This window comes from Ursus maritimus, unplaced genomic scaffold, assembly GCF_017311325.1.
Source record: "Ursus maritimus isolate PB19 unplaced genomic scaffold, ASM1731132v1 scaffold_30, whole genome shotgun sequence".
NCBI classification, from domain to species: domain Eukaryota; kingdom Metazoa; phylum Chordata; class Mammalia; order Carnivora; family Ursidae; genus Ursus; species Ursus maritimus.
Window position 1 is genome coordinate 8,191,884 of NW_024425564.1, and position 13,415 is coordinate 8,205,298.

The 13,415-nt window shown below is 49.0% G+C and overlaps 1 protein-coding gene across 3 annotated transcripts in view; it reads right to left on the reverse strand.

The window, feature by feature from the left end:
* Window positions 1-1,660: 1,660 nt before the first annotated feature.
* Window positions 1,661-13,415, reverse strand: part of PGBD1 (piggyBac transposable element derived 1) — a 32,489-nt gene continuing 20,734 nt past the window's right edge. For all 3 annotated transcript variants that reach the window (XM_040645132.1, XM_040645131.1, XM_008711521.2), the window contains 3 exons: window positions 7,952-8,057; window positions 7,129-7,225; window positions 1,661-4,336 (listed from right to left, as the gene is read on the reverse strand). In XM_040645132.1, the coding sequence (XP_040501066.1) occupies window positions 2,773-4,336; window positions 7,129-7,225; window positions 7,952-8,057 (1,767 nt within the window). In that variant the 3' untranslated portion in view covers window positions 1,661-2,772. The remainder of the gene's footprint in view (window positions 4,337-7,128; window positions 7,226-7,951; window positions 8,058-13,415) is intronic.

Here is a 13,415-nt window from a genome sequence, read left to right on the forward strand (position 1 = left end):
ATTCCGGGATCGAGTCCCACATTGGGCTCCTCCGCTGTGAGTCTGCTTCTTCCTCTCCCACTCCCCCTGCTGTGTTCCCTCTCTCGCTGGCTGTCTCTCTGTCACATAAATAAATAAAATCTTTAAAAAAACAAAAAACAAAAAAAAAGTACGGGTCTTTCACCTCCATGGTTAATTTTGTTTCTAGGTATTATTTTTGGTGCAACTGATGGACTGTTTTCTTAATTTCTCTATTTCTATACAGTTCATTACAACTGTATAGAAATGCAGTGGATTTCTGTATATTGATTTTGTATCCTGCTTCCTTATCAATTTATTATCAGTTATGTAAGTTTTTTGGTGGAGTCGCTAGGGTTTTCTATATATAGTTTGTCATCTAGAAACAGGGAGCGTTTTATTAATTCCTTACCAATACGCATGCCTTTTCTGTGTTGTTTAATTGCCGTGGCAAGGACTTCCAGTGCTGTGTTGAGTAACAGTGGTGAGAATGGACATCCTTGTCTTGTTCCTGATCTGAGGAGAAAAGCTATGTTTTTCACCACTGAGTATTCTGTTGGCTGTGGGTTTTTCATATTAGGCCTTAATTATGTTGAGGTATGTTCCCTCTAGATCTTCTCTGCGAGGGTTTCTATCACGAATGGATGTTGTACTTCATCAGATATTTTTTCTGAACGTATTGAAATGATCATATAGTTTTTATCCTTTCTCTTATTGATGTGATATATCATGTTGGTGGTTTTGTGACTATTAAACCACCCTTGCATCCGGGAAATTAGCCCCACTTGATAGTAGTGTATGACTTTTTAAACATACCGTTGGATTCAGTTTGCTAATGTTTTGTTGAGGATTTTTGCACCTGTATTCATCACGACCTACTTATCCTGCACAAAAGAGGCTACTAGGGACTTCCTCTCCTACCAGGTTCCCGCAAGATATGGCCCAAGATCTTGTGAGATTTGGGCAGAGATCTGGTGAGATTTGCCCCAAGATTATGTGAGATCTGGCAATGGAAAGAGGTGGCCTGTTTTGGGGGGTGTGAGTCCCAGACAGAGTGCCCTGAAGTAGACAGCCTGGCAGAGCACTTAGGCAGTCTGCCCGTCTCAGCTGAGCCAGCTGTCGTGCACGCTGCTCCGTCCTGCAGCTGCTGCCCTCCTGTTTCTTTCTCCTCTACTTTAGTACGAAGAAGGGGCCCCAAGGCCCATTCATCCCTATTTCTGTGCTGTAGTCACTAGTTCCTTTGTGTGTGTGTGTGGTGTCTTTATCTGGCTTTGGTATCATGGAACAATTTGGAAGTTTTCCTTCCTCTTCTATTTTTTGGAATATTTTGGGGTAGAGTCAGTATTAACTCTTCTTAAAATTCCTGGTAGAATTCCTCCTGTGAAGCCATCTGGTCCTGGAGTTTTGTTTGTTGGGGATTTTTGATGACTCATTCAATTTCTTTGCTGGTTATGAGTCTCTTCAAGTTTTCTATTTCTTCCTGATTCAGTTTTGGTAGTTTGTGTTTCTAGGAATGTTTCCATGTCTTCTGGGCTGCTCACTCTGTTGGCGTACAGGACTTTCTCCGTGGGCTTTATGTCAACTTCACCCTGCTGCTGACTTTTCTTTCTTCTCCTGAAGATGCTACTGTTACCCAATTTGCTTCCTATTTCCTCAGTTTTCTTTACGCTGCTTCTGCCGACTCCCACAGTCCCAACAGGATACCTTTCATGTCAGTGTTCAGAGGCTCTGCTTCACTGCCAGTTTCTCCTTGCTAGCACTCCCTTCTGGCGCCTCGCCTGGCCCTTCTCTCCTACCCACCACCTGACCCAGTTTTATACCAGCGCTGAGGTCTTCATCCTCTTACCACCTGAGGTCTTAGGGTGCCGTGACACCAGCCGCGGAGCCGATTTGGGAGAAGGACGAGGCACAGACAGGTTAGGTTGCGAAAGAGTGTGGATGCAGGGGACCGCCAGGCGCGCCACCACCAAGGCTGCGATCGCCCCGAACAGCTGCCACCTCGCATATTTATTGGCAATAAATAAAGACAATCAAGGGAGTGATCCATATTACATCCTAGTGAATAGCAGTACGTCACGGGGACGGTCACGGGAGTAGATGACGTAACGTTCAGCAAGTGAGGCCTAGTCTTAAACACGTTTCTACGGACCCCGCGGGCTATTGTCAAGAGCAATCAAGTTTCGGCTGGGGCAGCGCTCTGCCCTTTAGCGAACCCGGCGTTTCTGGCCGCTCGTCATCTGAGGGCAGCTCCACCTTGAGCGAGCCCGGCGTTCCCGGCTCTGTGCTCTGACGTTCCCGCTAACGCCCGCGAGGCCACAAACATGTTTTCCTATTATATCCTTAGCATAAGCTCCCGGCCGCGGCCGCTGCATTAGATCATCCTTATGTCATGGGCTCTGCCTTGATTTTCACCGGTAGATTCAGCACCGTCTACGGTTACTGTGACAGTGCTTCCATTTTTAAAAATCTCCACAAAAAATTAAAGAGGCACAATTTCATTCTTTCAATCCAGAAATTAATCCGTTTAACAAATGATTTCCCACATGTCTCACACCAAAAATTAGTCACAGAAAAAGGTAGCACTCAAGTTCAACATTTTTACAGATTATTGTAACAAGTAATATTTTTAATGGTCTTTGAAACTACGTAGAGGTTTGATTTTTTAAAAATATTATTTAATAATTCCATTACATACATCAGGTTTGCTTTGGAAGGATACAATCTCATTTGTACCTGTAACTTTTTTGTCTTGTTAATACTGGCACCGTGTTCATTTTATCTGCCTGAATCTGACAGATTAGCATTGTGCTCCAAGTAGAAGTGTGCAACGTATCTCCGAAAATCCAAGAGGTCTAGAGAGGTGCCCGGGTTACAGGCTCTGTGTAGCTGCCACGCGTTGTTCATGGCGACATCTATTATGTAGCTCACCAAAATCGAGTACCATTTCTTGCTTCTTATTCTCACCCTGTATTTGGAAATGATTTGATCCATTTTAGCTACACCTTCCCTGCATTCATCATATAACCTCACTATGGACGGCCACGCTACCTGCCGGAGCTCCCCGTCAGCGGCAGAAAGGCTTCGCTCCCTGGCTGGTTCTATGCCCACAGCATTGGAGCACAGGCTGGTGATGCCGTCACCACGCCAACGACACAAAATTATCTCCTCATTTTCTTCCACTCGGAAATCGAAATACCCCTTCTTCATTTTTCTCATATGTTCTGCATTCATGAGGGGACATTTTTCAGTCCTGTTCTCACGAATTGTTCCTGTTGCCCTTACTCCTTTTTTCTTCAGGGCTGATACCAATTTGACGCTTGTAAAGAAGCTATCAAAACACAGATGATAGGGATACTGGCCTCTCTCTAAAAGAACATCAGCAAAATGCATCACTAGATTTCCACCTAAACCAAGATCAAGACCCTTACCCACCACCACCGCTGATTCTTCCTGATAGGGTTCGAACCACACCAGATAACCCTGTGTGGTTGTGCCACACCAAATTTTATAGCCAATTCTAATAGGTTTCCCATTCAGGAACTGGTCACTGTCAAAGCATTCACACATTGTCTTATCAAAATAATAGTATTCCTCCAGGGGAGCATACAGGAGGAAATTTCTATTCATTCGGTTTATGAGAGGCCTCAATTTTGTAAACTTATCTTTTTGATCTAGGTGGCTATTATCTGCAAAATGTAGGTATGAGAAAATCAATTCAAATCTGTCCCTTCTAATTGCATCTCTAACCAGGTTCTGATCAGCATCAGAGATTTCCCAGTACATTCCCCTCCTGGGACGCCTCACAAATCCACTCAAAAGTAAGATACCAAACACACACCTTATTTCCTGAACTGAGACTTCCAAGTTGACATTTTTCTGAGATGCATAATTATTGGTTTCGTTGACAATCATGTTGAATATTTCATCATCAAAAAACAACTCAAAGAGCTCTACTGGGTTCAGCTTCTCACTCTTGAGATTCAAAAGTCCAGAATCCAGCGCCGACCAGCTTGGGAAGTTGGGTTTAATGTCTCTTTTGGTCCAATTCTTCTCTGGCAAGTTTGACGTCTTTAGCTTTTTTTGAGCATGGTGGGCCTCAAGCTTATCTTCTTCCACATCTGAGTCACCAGAAAATGCAAGGCCTTGGAGCAGTTCACTCACTCGAGCTTTGTCCTTTTTTCTCCCTTTTCGGGTCATGTCTCCTGCAGCATATTCCAAGGATGAGATGTGCGTTCGGGCCCATAAGTCACCCGGGTGACGGTCCTTTAGGGTGTTCAAATGGGTAACTGTCCTGTCCGTGTGGACAGAAGTACAACAAGGAGGCTGGGGCACACAATTGCTAGGATTGAAAAAAAAAAAAAACTATAAAAATCCTTAGTCTTACTAGGACCTGAATCTGATGACACCCGAAGTATTCTTGTGTGGAGATTACCTGCTTCTCACTCCTAGGACCTAACACTTCTGGCCTGTCCCTACCTTGGTCTCGCTCCTCTGGACAGCTAGCTGTGGAGTCTGAAAGAAGGGACTGGGCATCTTCATGCAGCGCCTCCCTCCTCTTCAGGAGCAAGTGGCAGATGCCCCATGTTCCTTTTGGCCCCAAGTCGTATCAGGCAGGCCTGTGCAGGGGGAGGCCTGCTGTGCTCCTCTGCTTGGGAACTCCTTTCCTAGCCGAGCCTCCGTCAGCGATGAAGCCGAGGTTTCCAGAATCCTCTGTTTACTCCTGTATCTCCATCACTTGGTTCTAAATTTGGACAAGGAAGGGGGTTATAATGTACTGGGCTCCCTTACGCCTGTCTCAGAGTTTCTGAACGTGGAAGGATTAAGTCTTTCCTAGCTCTACATTCATCTGGTGGACACACTGCTCCGGGGAGAAACTTAAACTTACTGCCGTTGAACTGGTTTTTATGGGTTTATAAAGTTACCAAGATGAAAAGTATTATACACAAGCTTCTCTTTTTATCTGAGAAATCTGCATTTCACTAACATCCCACTGATAAATAAACAGTCTAGTTGCAGAAGACATACGGGGGAAAAAGCACTGAAAAGAGTACATTGTAATTTATACTACATGTATTTCTCCTGGGTGTCTCCAGTGTGCGCAGACGGCCCAGTCAACATTCCCTAACGTCCCTCAAGTGCGGGGACCGTGTGCGGATGCCGCCTCCACGCTGCATCTTCTCAGCCTCACGCCTCTGCCCCCTGCCCCTCCATCTCACGACTCCTCCCTTCCCTCTGCTTCCACTTCCCTTCCTACTCAGTCGACTGACCCCACAGTCCATCCCCTTAGCCCCTCTCTGGCCAGGATCACCAGCCACCTGCCCCAGTGACCGGTGCCCCAGACTGGTGCCCCAGACCGGCCGGACTTGAGCACCGGCTGGAGCCCAGCGTTGGGTCTCCGGTCCTCACCCCAGGGTGGGCGACACCACAGAGCCCGCAGCAGCGGGGCGACCGTCACCTAACCATGCGGGCCTCCGAGGTTCGGCTGGTCACTCACCCTGCCTGCAGTCCTCCTTCCCCCTCACCCCCGTCTCCCCAGTTCCCCACATTTCACATCTTCATCATTCTTCTCAAAGCTTTAATCCCACAGCCTCTTTTCCCCACTCCAAAGAGGACCCAGAATTTCTCAGGCAGAAACCTGCTCGCTGACACAGTCTGCCTCTGCCTTCCGTGGCTCCTGTGACCCCTCTCCTAGGTCGCCAACCCTGTCGGGCGCGGCACGTTCACTTCTCCGTCTGACTCTCGTTCCCCTGTCCCCTGCCTCACGGGTGCTTCCTCCCGTTGCCTGCAGCTCTGCCCCCCCCCACCCCAGCACTGTGCCCTCGGGGCACCTCTGCGTAAGAGGGACAAGATGCTTCCTGAACGGATGGAACAAAGAAAAAATAGTCTGGAAGCTGAACTTACAAAAATGTGCCTAGAGAATAGTCTTTGCAGCACAACTCTCTTTGCCTCTCCCATCCGTTCATCACTGATTCTTGATCCACACCTCTGTCTAGTTCATCGTGGCCTGTGACACCCTGACAGAGCTTCCCTAGTCATCTGCTTGGGGAGAGAGGCAGACTGACTTTCCTGCCTCTCCCTGTTAGCCCGTCAGAAACCCACTTCTGCAGGCAGCCACGTGTCCTGGTAAAGGCCACGAACTGGTCTAAGCCAGTTCTCACAATCCCATTCCCCTTTCTAGATGCTCAGTTCCCCCAGCCTCTGATGGCCAAACATGGTCCTCAGAGTCCATTTCAGCCAGTGAGAAGCAGGAGAAGACGTCTGTGTTCTGGGCACCAGGAACGAACGTGGGTAGAGGTGCCCTTCTGCCCCTTTCTGCTGACCCAGTCCCTGGAGTTGCAGGAACCATCCTGTGGTCAGGGGTGGACAAAGCAGCCCTGGATCCTTGACTAGGAGAACTGGGCCAGTATGAACCTCCTGCTGACCTGAGCGCACGGAGCGTGCATTCCTTTCAGGAGTCCGTTTAGCAGGACTGGAGTTAAATCTAAGAACACCTTCTAGGACTCGGCAGTCCTCTTCCTAGCTATCTGTCCCCGAGGAGTTCTCACACGAGGGGCGTAGCAGAGGCTGCTCCGTGAGCGCTGTTTCTCCACTGGTGACCGCCGCTGGGGAAGGTGAGTGCTCAGAAATACGGACAGGGCTTAAAACATGATGCTGAGTCATAATACTATTTAAATAATTTAAAGCATTCACATAAAGCAAAAGTGCGTATTTTACATAAACAGATACTGATAATGGACACGCATCACGGCCCAAAATGGTGGAAGAAGGAAAGGGGAGTGAGTAGTGGGAAAAGGACGTACAGAAACTGTGTGGCTGGCGGGGGCCATGGGGGGGTGGTGAAGACACGGGAGTCAGGTTTCTGGGCACTGAGGCTAAATGTACCTGTCCCCACGGCTGCCCTGCATGCCAGGCTATTTATCCCACACTGTTTCCTTTCTCCCCTTTTTCTCAATTCCGAGGAGTTAACAGCCTCCCCCAAACCCCCTCTGCCTCTGCCCCGGTCCCTCCCGTCCTGCTTTAGGACTGTCTGTGCTCCACATTCGTTCCCTCATTCCCACAACCAGGCTTAGGAAGTACCTACAAGGTCTTTAATTTCTGTGCCATCAGCTGCTTTCCTAACACTGGACTCACCTGTTGGGTATTCCTGACGCCTCAGCACTGTGCTCCATTTCTTCAGAAATTTCTTTCTTTGCATTAAATAATCCATCTTTAGTTACAACTTCTTCAGCTAAAATAATATAATAATTTAAATGTCATCTGTTGCCTGAATTGAGAAAAGAAAAAAAAAAAAAACTCCAGAGTAGGGAATAGGATTTTCTTTTTCAGTGAGCTCTACACCCAACGTGGGGTTCAAACTCACACCCCCGAGATCCCGAGTCGCCTGCTCTACTGACGGAGCCAGCAGGCGCCCTAGGACCAGGATTTCCCGATTCACATCATCATTGGGCGTCCCGGGAGCGCTGTCACAGCGGCCCTACGGAGCCTGGCACAGTATGGGAAGATAGAAAGGTCAGTGAGCTGGGGAGAGGGTCTACCAAGGTAAAGCCCATTTAAAGAAAATTATATACAGGTAATCTTGGAGCGTGAAGAGAACTTCTCTGAGATGAAGGGATCAGGCAGAGGAGTGTGGGGCTTCCAGACACGAAGAGGTGTCTAAACATGACAGTTACATGGAATCCTTTATAGGGAAGAGAATGGGAAGCACAGGAGTCGTGAGGGCCTCGGGATATGGAGGGATGATCAAAGAAGATCTAAAGAAGCAGCTAAGTGTTGTGACAGAAGATAACGTGCCCGGGAGGGAGGCGAGATGGTGAGGGCCGAGGCAAGTCTGCAGGCAGAGGACGGGGAAGGCAGGGCGATGGCGCGCAGGGAATGTCGGCTCACAAGGGCCAGGTCACAGTTAATGACAGCAGGAGATGCGCACAGACGCGGGACCCTTCAGGGGCGCCCTCACCCATCAGACGGACGCTCGTAGCCGCCCGAGCTGAGTCCCCGTGGGGGCTCGGCCGCTGCTCTGTGACGGGCGCCTGGGCGGCTGCTTCCTCGGTCTTCACTGATGTCTGAAAAGGCAAAAGGCGGCCTCCTAGTCTTCCCTGGGGGGGACGTGGACCCCACCCCACGGAGCAGTGGGGCGGCCCCCGGCAGGGCCGTGCTCCCTCCGAGGCCCTGGATCGTCCCGGCCGCCGCTGCGTGGACGAACCGTGTTCTCCGGCTCCAGACGCTGCGAAGATTATTTCCCACCCTCAAAATAATCCCGAGTCCAAATCATCCCCATTTATCCTCACGGATTCAGGGGGATCAGAACTAAGTGCAAAAACACAGGGAAGTCGAGAGCCATCCAGGGAAGACGGGGGAGCAGGTGGACCCTAAGCTCCCCTGGTCCCACGGATACAACTAGATAACACCCGCTTCGCTGTCAACCCAGAAAATGACCCACAGACGGGCAGAACGGACTCTGCACAAGCCACATGTAAAGAGGCCGCATTAAAGCAGCTAGGAAGGGTGGAGGTGCAGAGGTAAACTGACCCTCGGAACTGTCTGCGGAGGGAGGGACTCGTGGGCGCAGGGAGGGGAGAGCAGCAGACCCCCCACACCGGGCAGCCTGCGCGGGGAAGATGAATCCCGTAGCCTCCGGCTTTGAAAACCAGAGCAGCCGAATTTCCCACATTCATAGGATCAGCAGTGCTTAACTGGAACTTTAAAGATCAGCCTGCTGGGCTCTGAGAAGGAAGGGCAAGAGGAAACTGAGTCCCTGCCCTTAAAGAGACAGCACCGCTAACAGCCCCACTGGGATACAGCGCAGAAGCAGCAGTTCTAGAAATGCCTGGGGTAAATGGGAGGGAGACGTGTTCACTACTCTGAGCGTCTGCTAGAGGGACAGGGATGGTTGGGAGACTTCTCCAAGAACAAAAGCTCTGCAGGCTCTCCTTCCCTCTCCTTCACCCCAGCCTAGATCCACAGACGAGTGGGAGCCAGGACAGCGCAGCAAGCCTCACCCCCCACGTTCTACGGCCACACCCCTGCCATCCCCGCAGCCTAAGCAGTTCTGGGCAGCTGCAGTCCCCTCCTGCCGTGGACCTGCCACACCACACACCACGCCCACACAGTCAGGGGACTCCCCCATCCAGCCTGTGGCAGGAATTTTCTAAAGGGGATCCAGGCCGCCCCCCACAGCCAACCTACCCCAAAGCTGCTAACACCACGACCCTGCCCCCTTCAACGCACCATTAGCTAGAGCCCATCCCAACCAGGGCCACACGCCTGGCAGTGTGCAAGCAGCCCCAACAGGGGCCAGCACCACTCCCGAGTGACTCCTGCCCCAGGGAGAGGGTAAGGTAACAACACACACCAGTCGGATGTGGCCCCAGCTGCAGACCGGGGGCAGACATCTGGTCCGACGGCATATCCACCTACCAACAAAAGCTGCTCAGGGGACAACACAGGGAGAGCACCTTGCAATTCGGTGCTGCTGCATCTCTGGCAAACACTGGACTGTCTCAGTTCGCGCCCAAGGCAGCCCCGGACTGACCCACTGACACAGGGAGCAAACACAGGCTACACCAGGCAAAGAGAGCCATTGCAAAGGACTGCACTGAAGGCAAACGCAGCTCACCCACAACCCTAGGGCACACACAACACAGAGACACCCCTGGAGCACCCTACTCTGATGAGCAGGGAACACCGCACTGCAGGCACTCCAGGAACTCTTCATAAGGCTGTTCCTTACAAGAGCAGGAGATGAAACTGACCTTCCTAACACAGAAATAGACAAAATGAGAGGAATATATCCCACGTGAAAGAACAAGATAAAACTGCAGGACAGCTACACGGAGCAGGTAAGTCGTGTGTCTAAGAGATCGACGGCAGTGGTCACAGAGATAGCCGCTGCGCTTGAGAACAGACTGCAGGAAGCATAAAAAGAACCAGAGATGAAAAACAAATTAGAAATACACTAGAGGGAATAAATAGATGAGAGGAAGCAGAAAAATGGATGAGTGACGTGGAGGACAGACGAATAGAAAGTAATCAAGCTGACCAGAAAGAACAAAGATTAATAAATAATGAAAACAGATCAAACGTAATCACACTGACATTCTAGGGATCCCAGAACGTGAGGAGAGAGAAAAGAGGGCAGAAAATGTATTTAAGTAAGTAATAGCTGAAAATCTCCCCAATCTGGAAAAGGAAACTGGAATCCAAATCCAGGAGGCACAGAGAGGCCCTAGTAAAATCAACCGAAGGAGGTCCACACCAAAACACATGGTAATGACGGGTACCTGGGTGGCCCCCTTGGTTAAGCGTCTGCCTTCAGGCTCCAAACATGATCTCAGAGTCCTGGGATCGAATCCCACATCGGGCTCCCTGCTCAGTGGGGAGTGTGCTTCTCCCTTTACCCTTCCCCCCCGGCTCGTGCTCTGTCTTGCTCACTCTCTCATTCATAAGTTAATTAAATATATCTTTAAAAAAGACATATAGAGGGGCGCCTGGGTGGCACAGCGGTTAAGCGTCTGCCTTCGGCTCAGGGCGTGATCCCGGCGTTGTGGGATCGAGCCCCACATCAGGCTCTTCTGCTATGAGCCTGCTTCTTCCTCTCCCACTCCCCCTGCTTGTGTTCCCTCTCTCGCTGGCTGTCTATATCTCTGTCAAATAAATAAATAAAATCTTAAAAAAAAAAAAAGACATATAGTAAATAAAATGGCAAAAATTTGTGATGAAGAGAGAATTTTAAAAGCACCAAAAAAAAAGGAAAACCATTACATACAAAGGTAAATTACATAAGGCTATCAGCTGATTTTTCAGCAGAAACTATGCAGACCCAAAAGGAGTAGCATGATATATTCGAAATGCTTAAAGAGGAGAGGGAGAAAGATGGCGGAGGAATAGGGGTCCCCTTTTTCAGCTGGTCCCCTGAATCGAGCTGGATATCTACCAGACCATCCTGAACACCCATGGAATCAGCCTGAGACGCAGGAAGATACACCTGGATCTCTATGAATGAACATCTCCAGCGCTGAGTATTGAGGTACGAAGCTGGGAGCCGTGAAACCTCGCACAGATATCGGAAGATAAACGGAAGGGGGAGGGAGCCGCCGCACTCGGGTGCCGGGAAGCGACAGCCACCTGCACTGGGGAGCGGGCCGACCAGTGAGAGAGCAGACTGAAATAGGAAACTCAGAAGCCTCGGAGCATGCATGAAACACACTGAAACGGAGCTCGGGAGCGCGCGCAGGAACCAGGGGCGGCTGGCGGTGTTAGAAGCACAAAGGACAGAGACGAGCCAGCCCTGGAAGTGAGGGCTGGGACACCGGCTGTGGGGCGCACAACCCGGGATGCTGCAGGGTTTTTGCAGCACTGACAGAAACAGAGTTAAAGTGGCCAAGAGAGCTCAGTGGAGAGCGGACTGCAATCTCTCTGTTCTGAGACAGAGGCTGGGATTCGGCCACTGCTGCTCTGACTCTCAGAAGAGCCACAGAAAACTGCCAGGGAAAGCCGCCAGAAAACAAAAGCCCCAAAAAACTGTCCCGCACTGTGCCCATCCCCCACACACACAGGGGACAGGGCGACTCTGCCCAAACAGGGTTACCTGAGTATCAGCACGACAGGCCCCTCCCCCAGAAGGCAGGCTGAAAAATCAAGAAGCCCACATCCCTAAGGTCCCTATAAAACAGGTGCATCTTGCTTGGGTCCTGGTCAATAATCTGGGCTCTGGGCAACCCCGCAACCTCTCCTCATCAGAATGACAAAGAGGAAGAACCCCCAACAAAGGAAAGAAACAGAGACTGTGGCCTCTGCCACAGAACTAATGGATATGGATATAACCAGGATGTCAGAAATGGATTTCAGAGTAACATTATCAAGATGATGTGTAGGCTTGAGAAAAATATTAATGAGAATATAGAATCTCTAAGGGCGGAAATGAGAGCAAATCTGGCAGAAATTAAAAATTCTATGAATCAAATACAGTCTAAACTGGATGCTCTGACAGCCAGGGTAAACGAGGCAGAAGACGAATTAGTGAGTTAGAGGATGAGATGATAGAAAAGAAGGAAAGAGAAATAACTTGGGGGAGGAAAATCTCCAATTTCATGAAAAAAGCTATGGGAGATTACTGACTCAATGAAACGTTCCAATGTCAGAATTATCAGGATCCTCGAGGGGGTGAAGAGGTCTAGAAGAGATATTTGAACAGATTGTAGCTAAGAACTTCCCTAATCTGGTGAAGGAAACAAGCATCCGTGTCCAAGAGGCAGAGAGAACCCCTCCCAAGACCAGTGAGAACAGACCAACACCATGACATATAATAGTACAATTTGCAAATCTTAGATCCAAGGAAACAATCTTGAAAGCGGCGAGGAGGAAGAGATTCCTTACGTACAGAGGGAGGAACATCAGAATAATGTCAGACCTGTCCACAGAGACCTGGCAAGCCAGAAAGGGTTGGCAAGACATATTCAGAGCACTAAGTGAGAAGAACATGCAGCCAAGGATACTTTATCCAGCAAGGCTGTCATTCAGAATGGATGGAGAGACAGGAGCTTCCAAGACTGGCAGAAACTGTAAGAATATGTGACTACCAAGCCAGCCCTACAAGAAATATTAAGGGGGGTTCTATAAAAGGGGAAAGACCCCAAGAGTGATACAGAACAGAAATTTACAGAGACAATCTATAGAAACAAGGACTTCATAGTCAACATGACATTAAAATCACATCTCTCAATAATCACTCTCAATGTGAATGGCCTAAATGCTTCCATAAAACGACCCAGGGTTGCAGATTGGATAAAAAGACATGACCCATCAATATGCTGTCTACAAGAGACTCACTTTGAACCAAAAGATACATCCAGACTGAAAGTGAAGGGATGGAATACCATTCTTCATGCCAGCAGACCTCAAAAGAAAGCTGGGGTAGCAATTCTCTTATCAGACAGATTAGATTTTAAGCTAAAGACTGTAGTTAGCGTTACAGAAGGACACTGTATTATTCTTAAAGGGTGTATCCAACAAATGGATATGACAATTATAAATATCAATGCCCCCAACAGGGGAGCAGCCACATACACAAGCCAACTCTTAACCAGAATAAAGAGACATATAGATAATAATACATTAATAGTAGGGGACCCAACACTCCACTCTCAGCAACAGACAGATCATCTAAGCAGAAAATCAACAAAGAAACAAGAGCTTTGAATGACACACTGGACCAGATGGACCTCACAGATATATACAGAACACTCCACCCTAAAACAGAATACTCATTCTTTTCAAACGCACATGGAACTTTCTCCAGAATAGACCATACACTGGGTCACAAAACAGGTCTCAACTGATACCAAAAGACTGAGATTATTCCTGATTATTCCCTGCATATTCTCAGACCACAGTGCTTTGCAAATGGAACTCAATCACAGGAA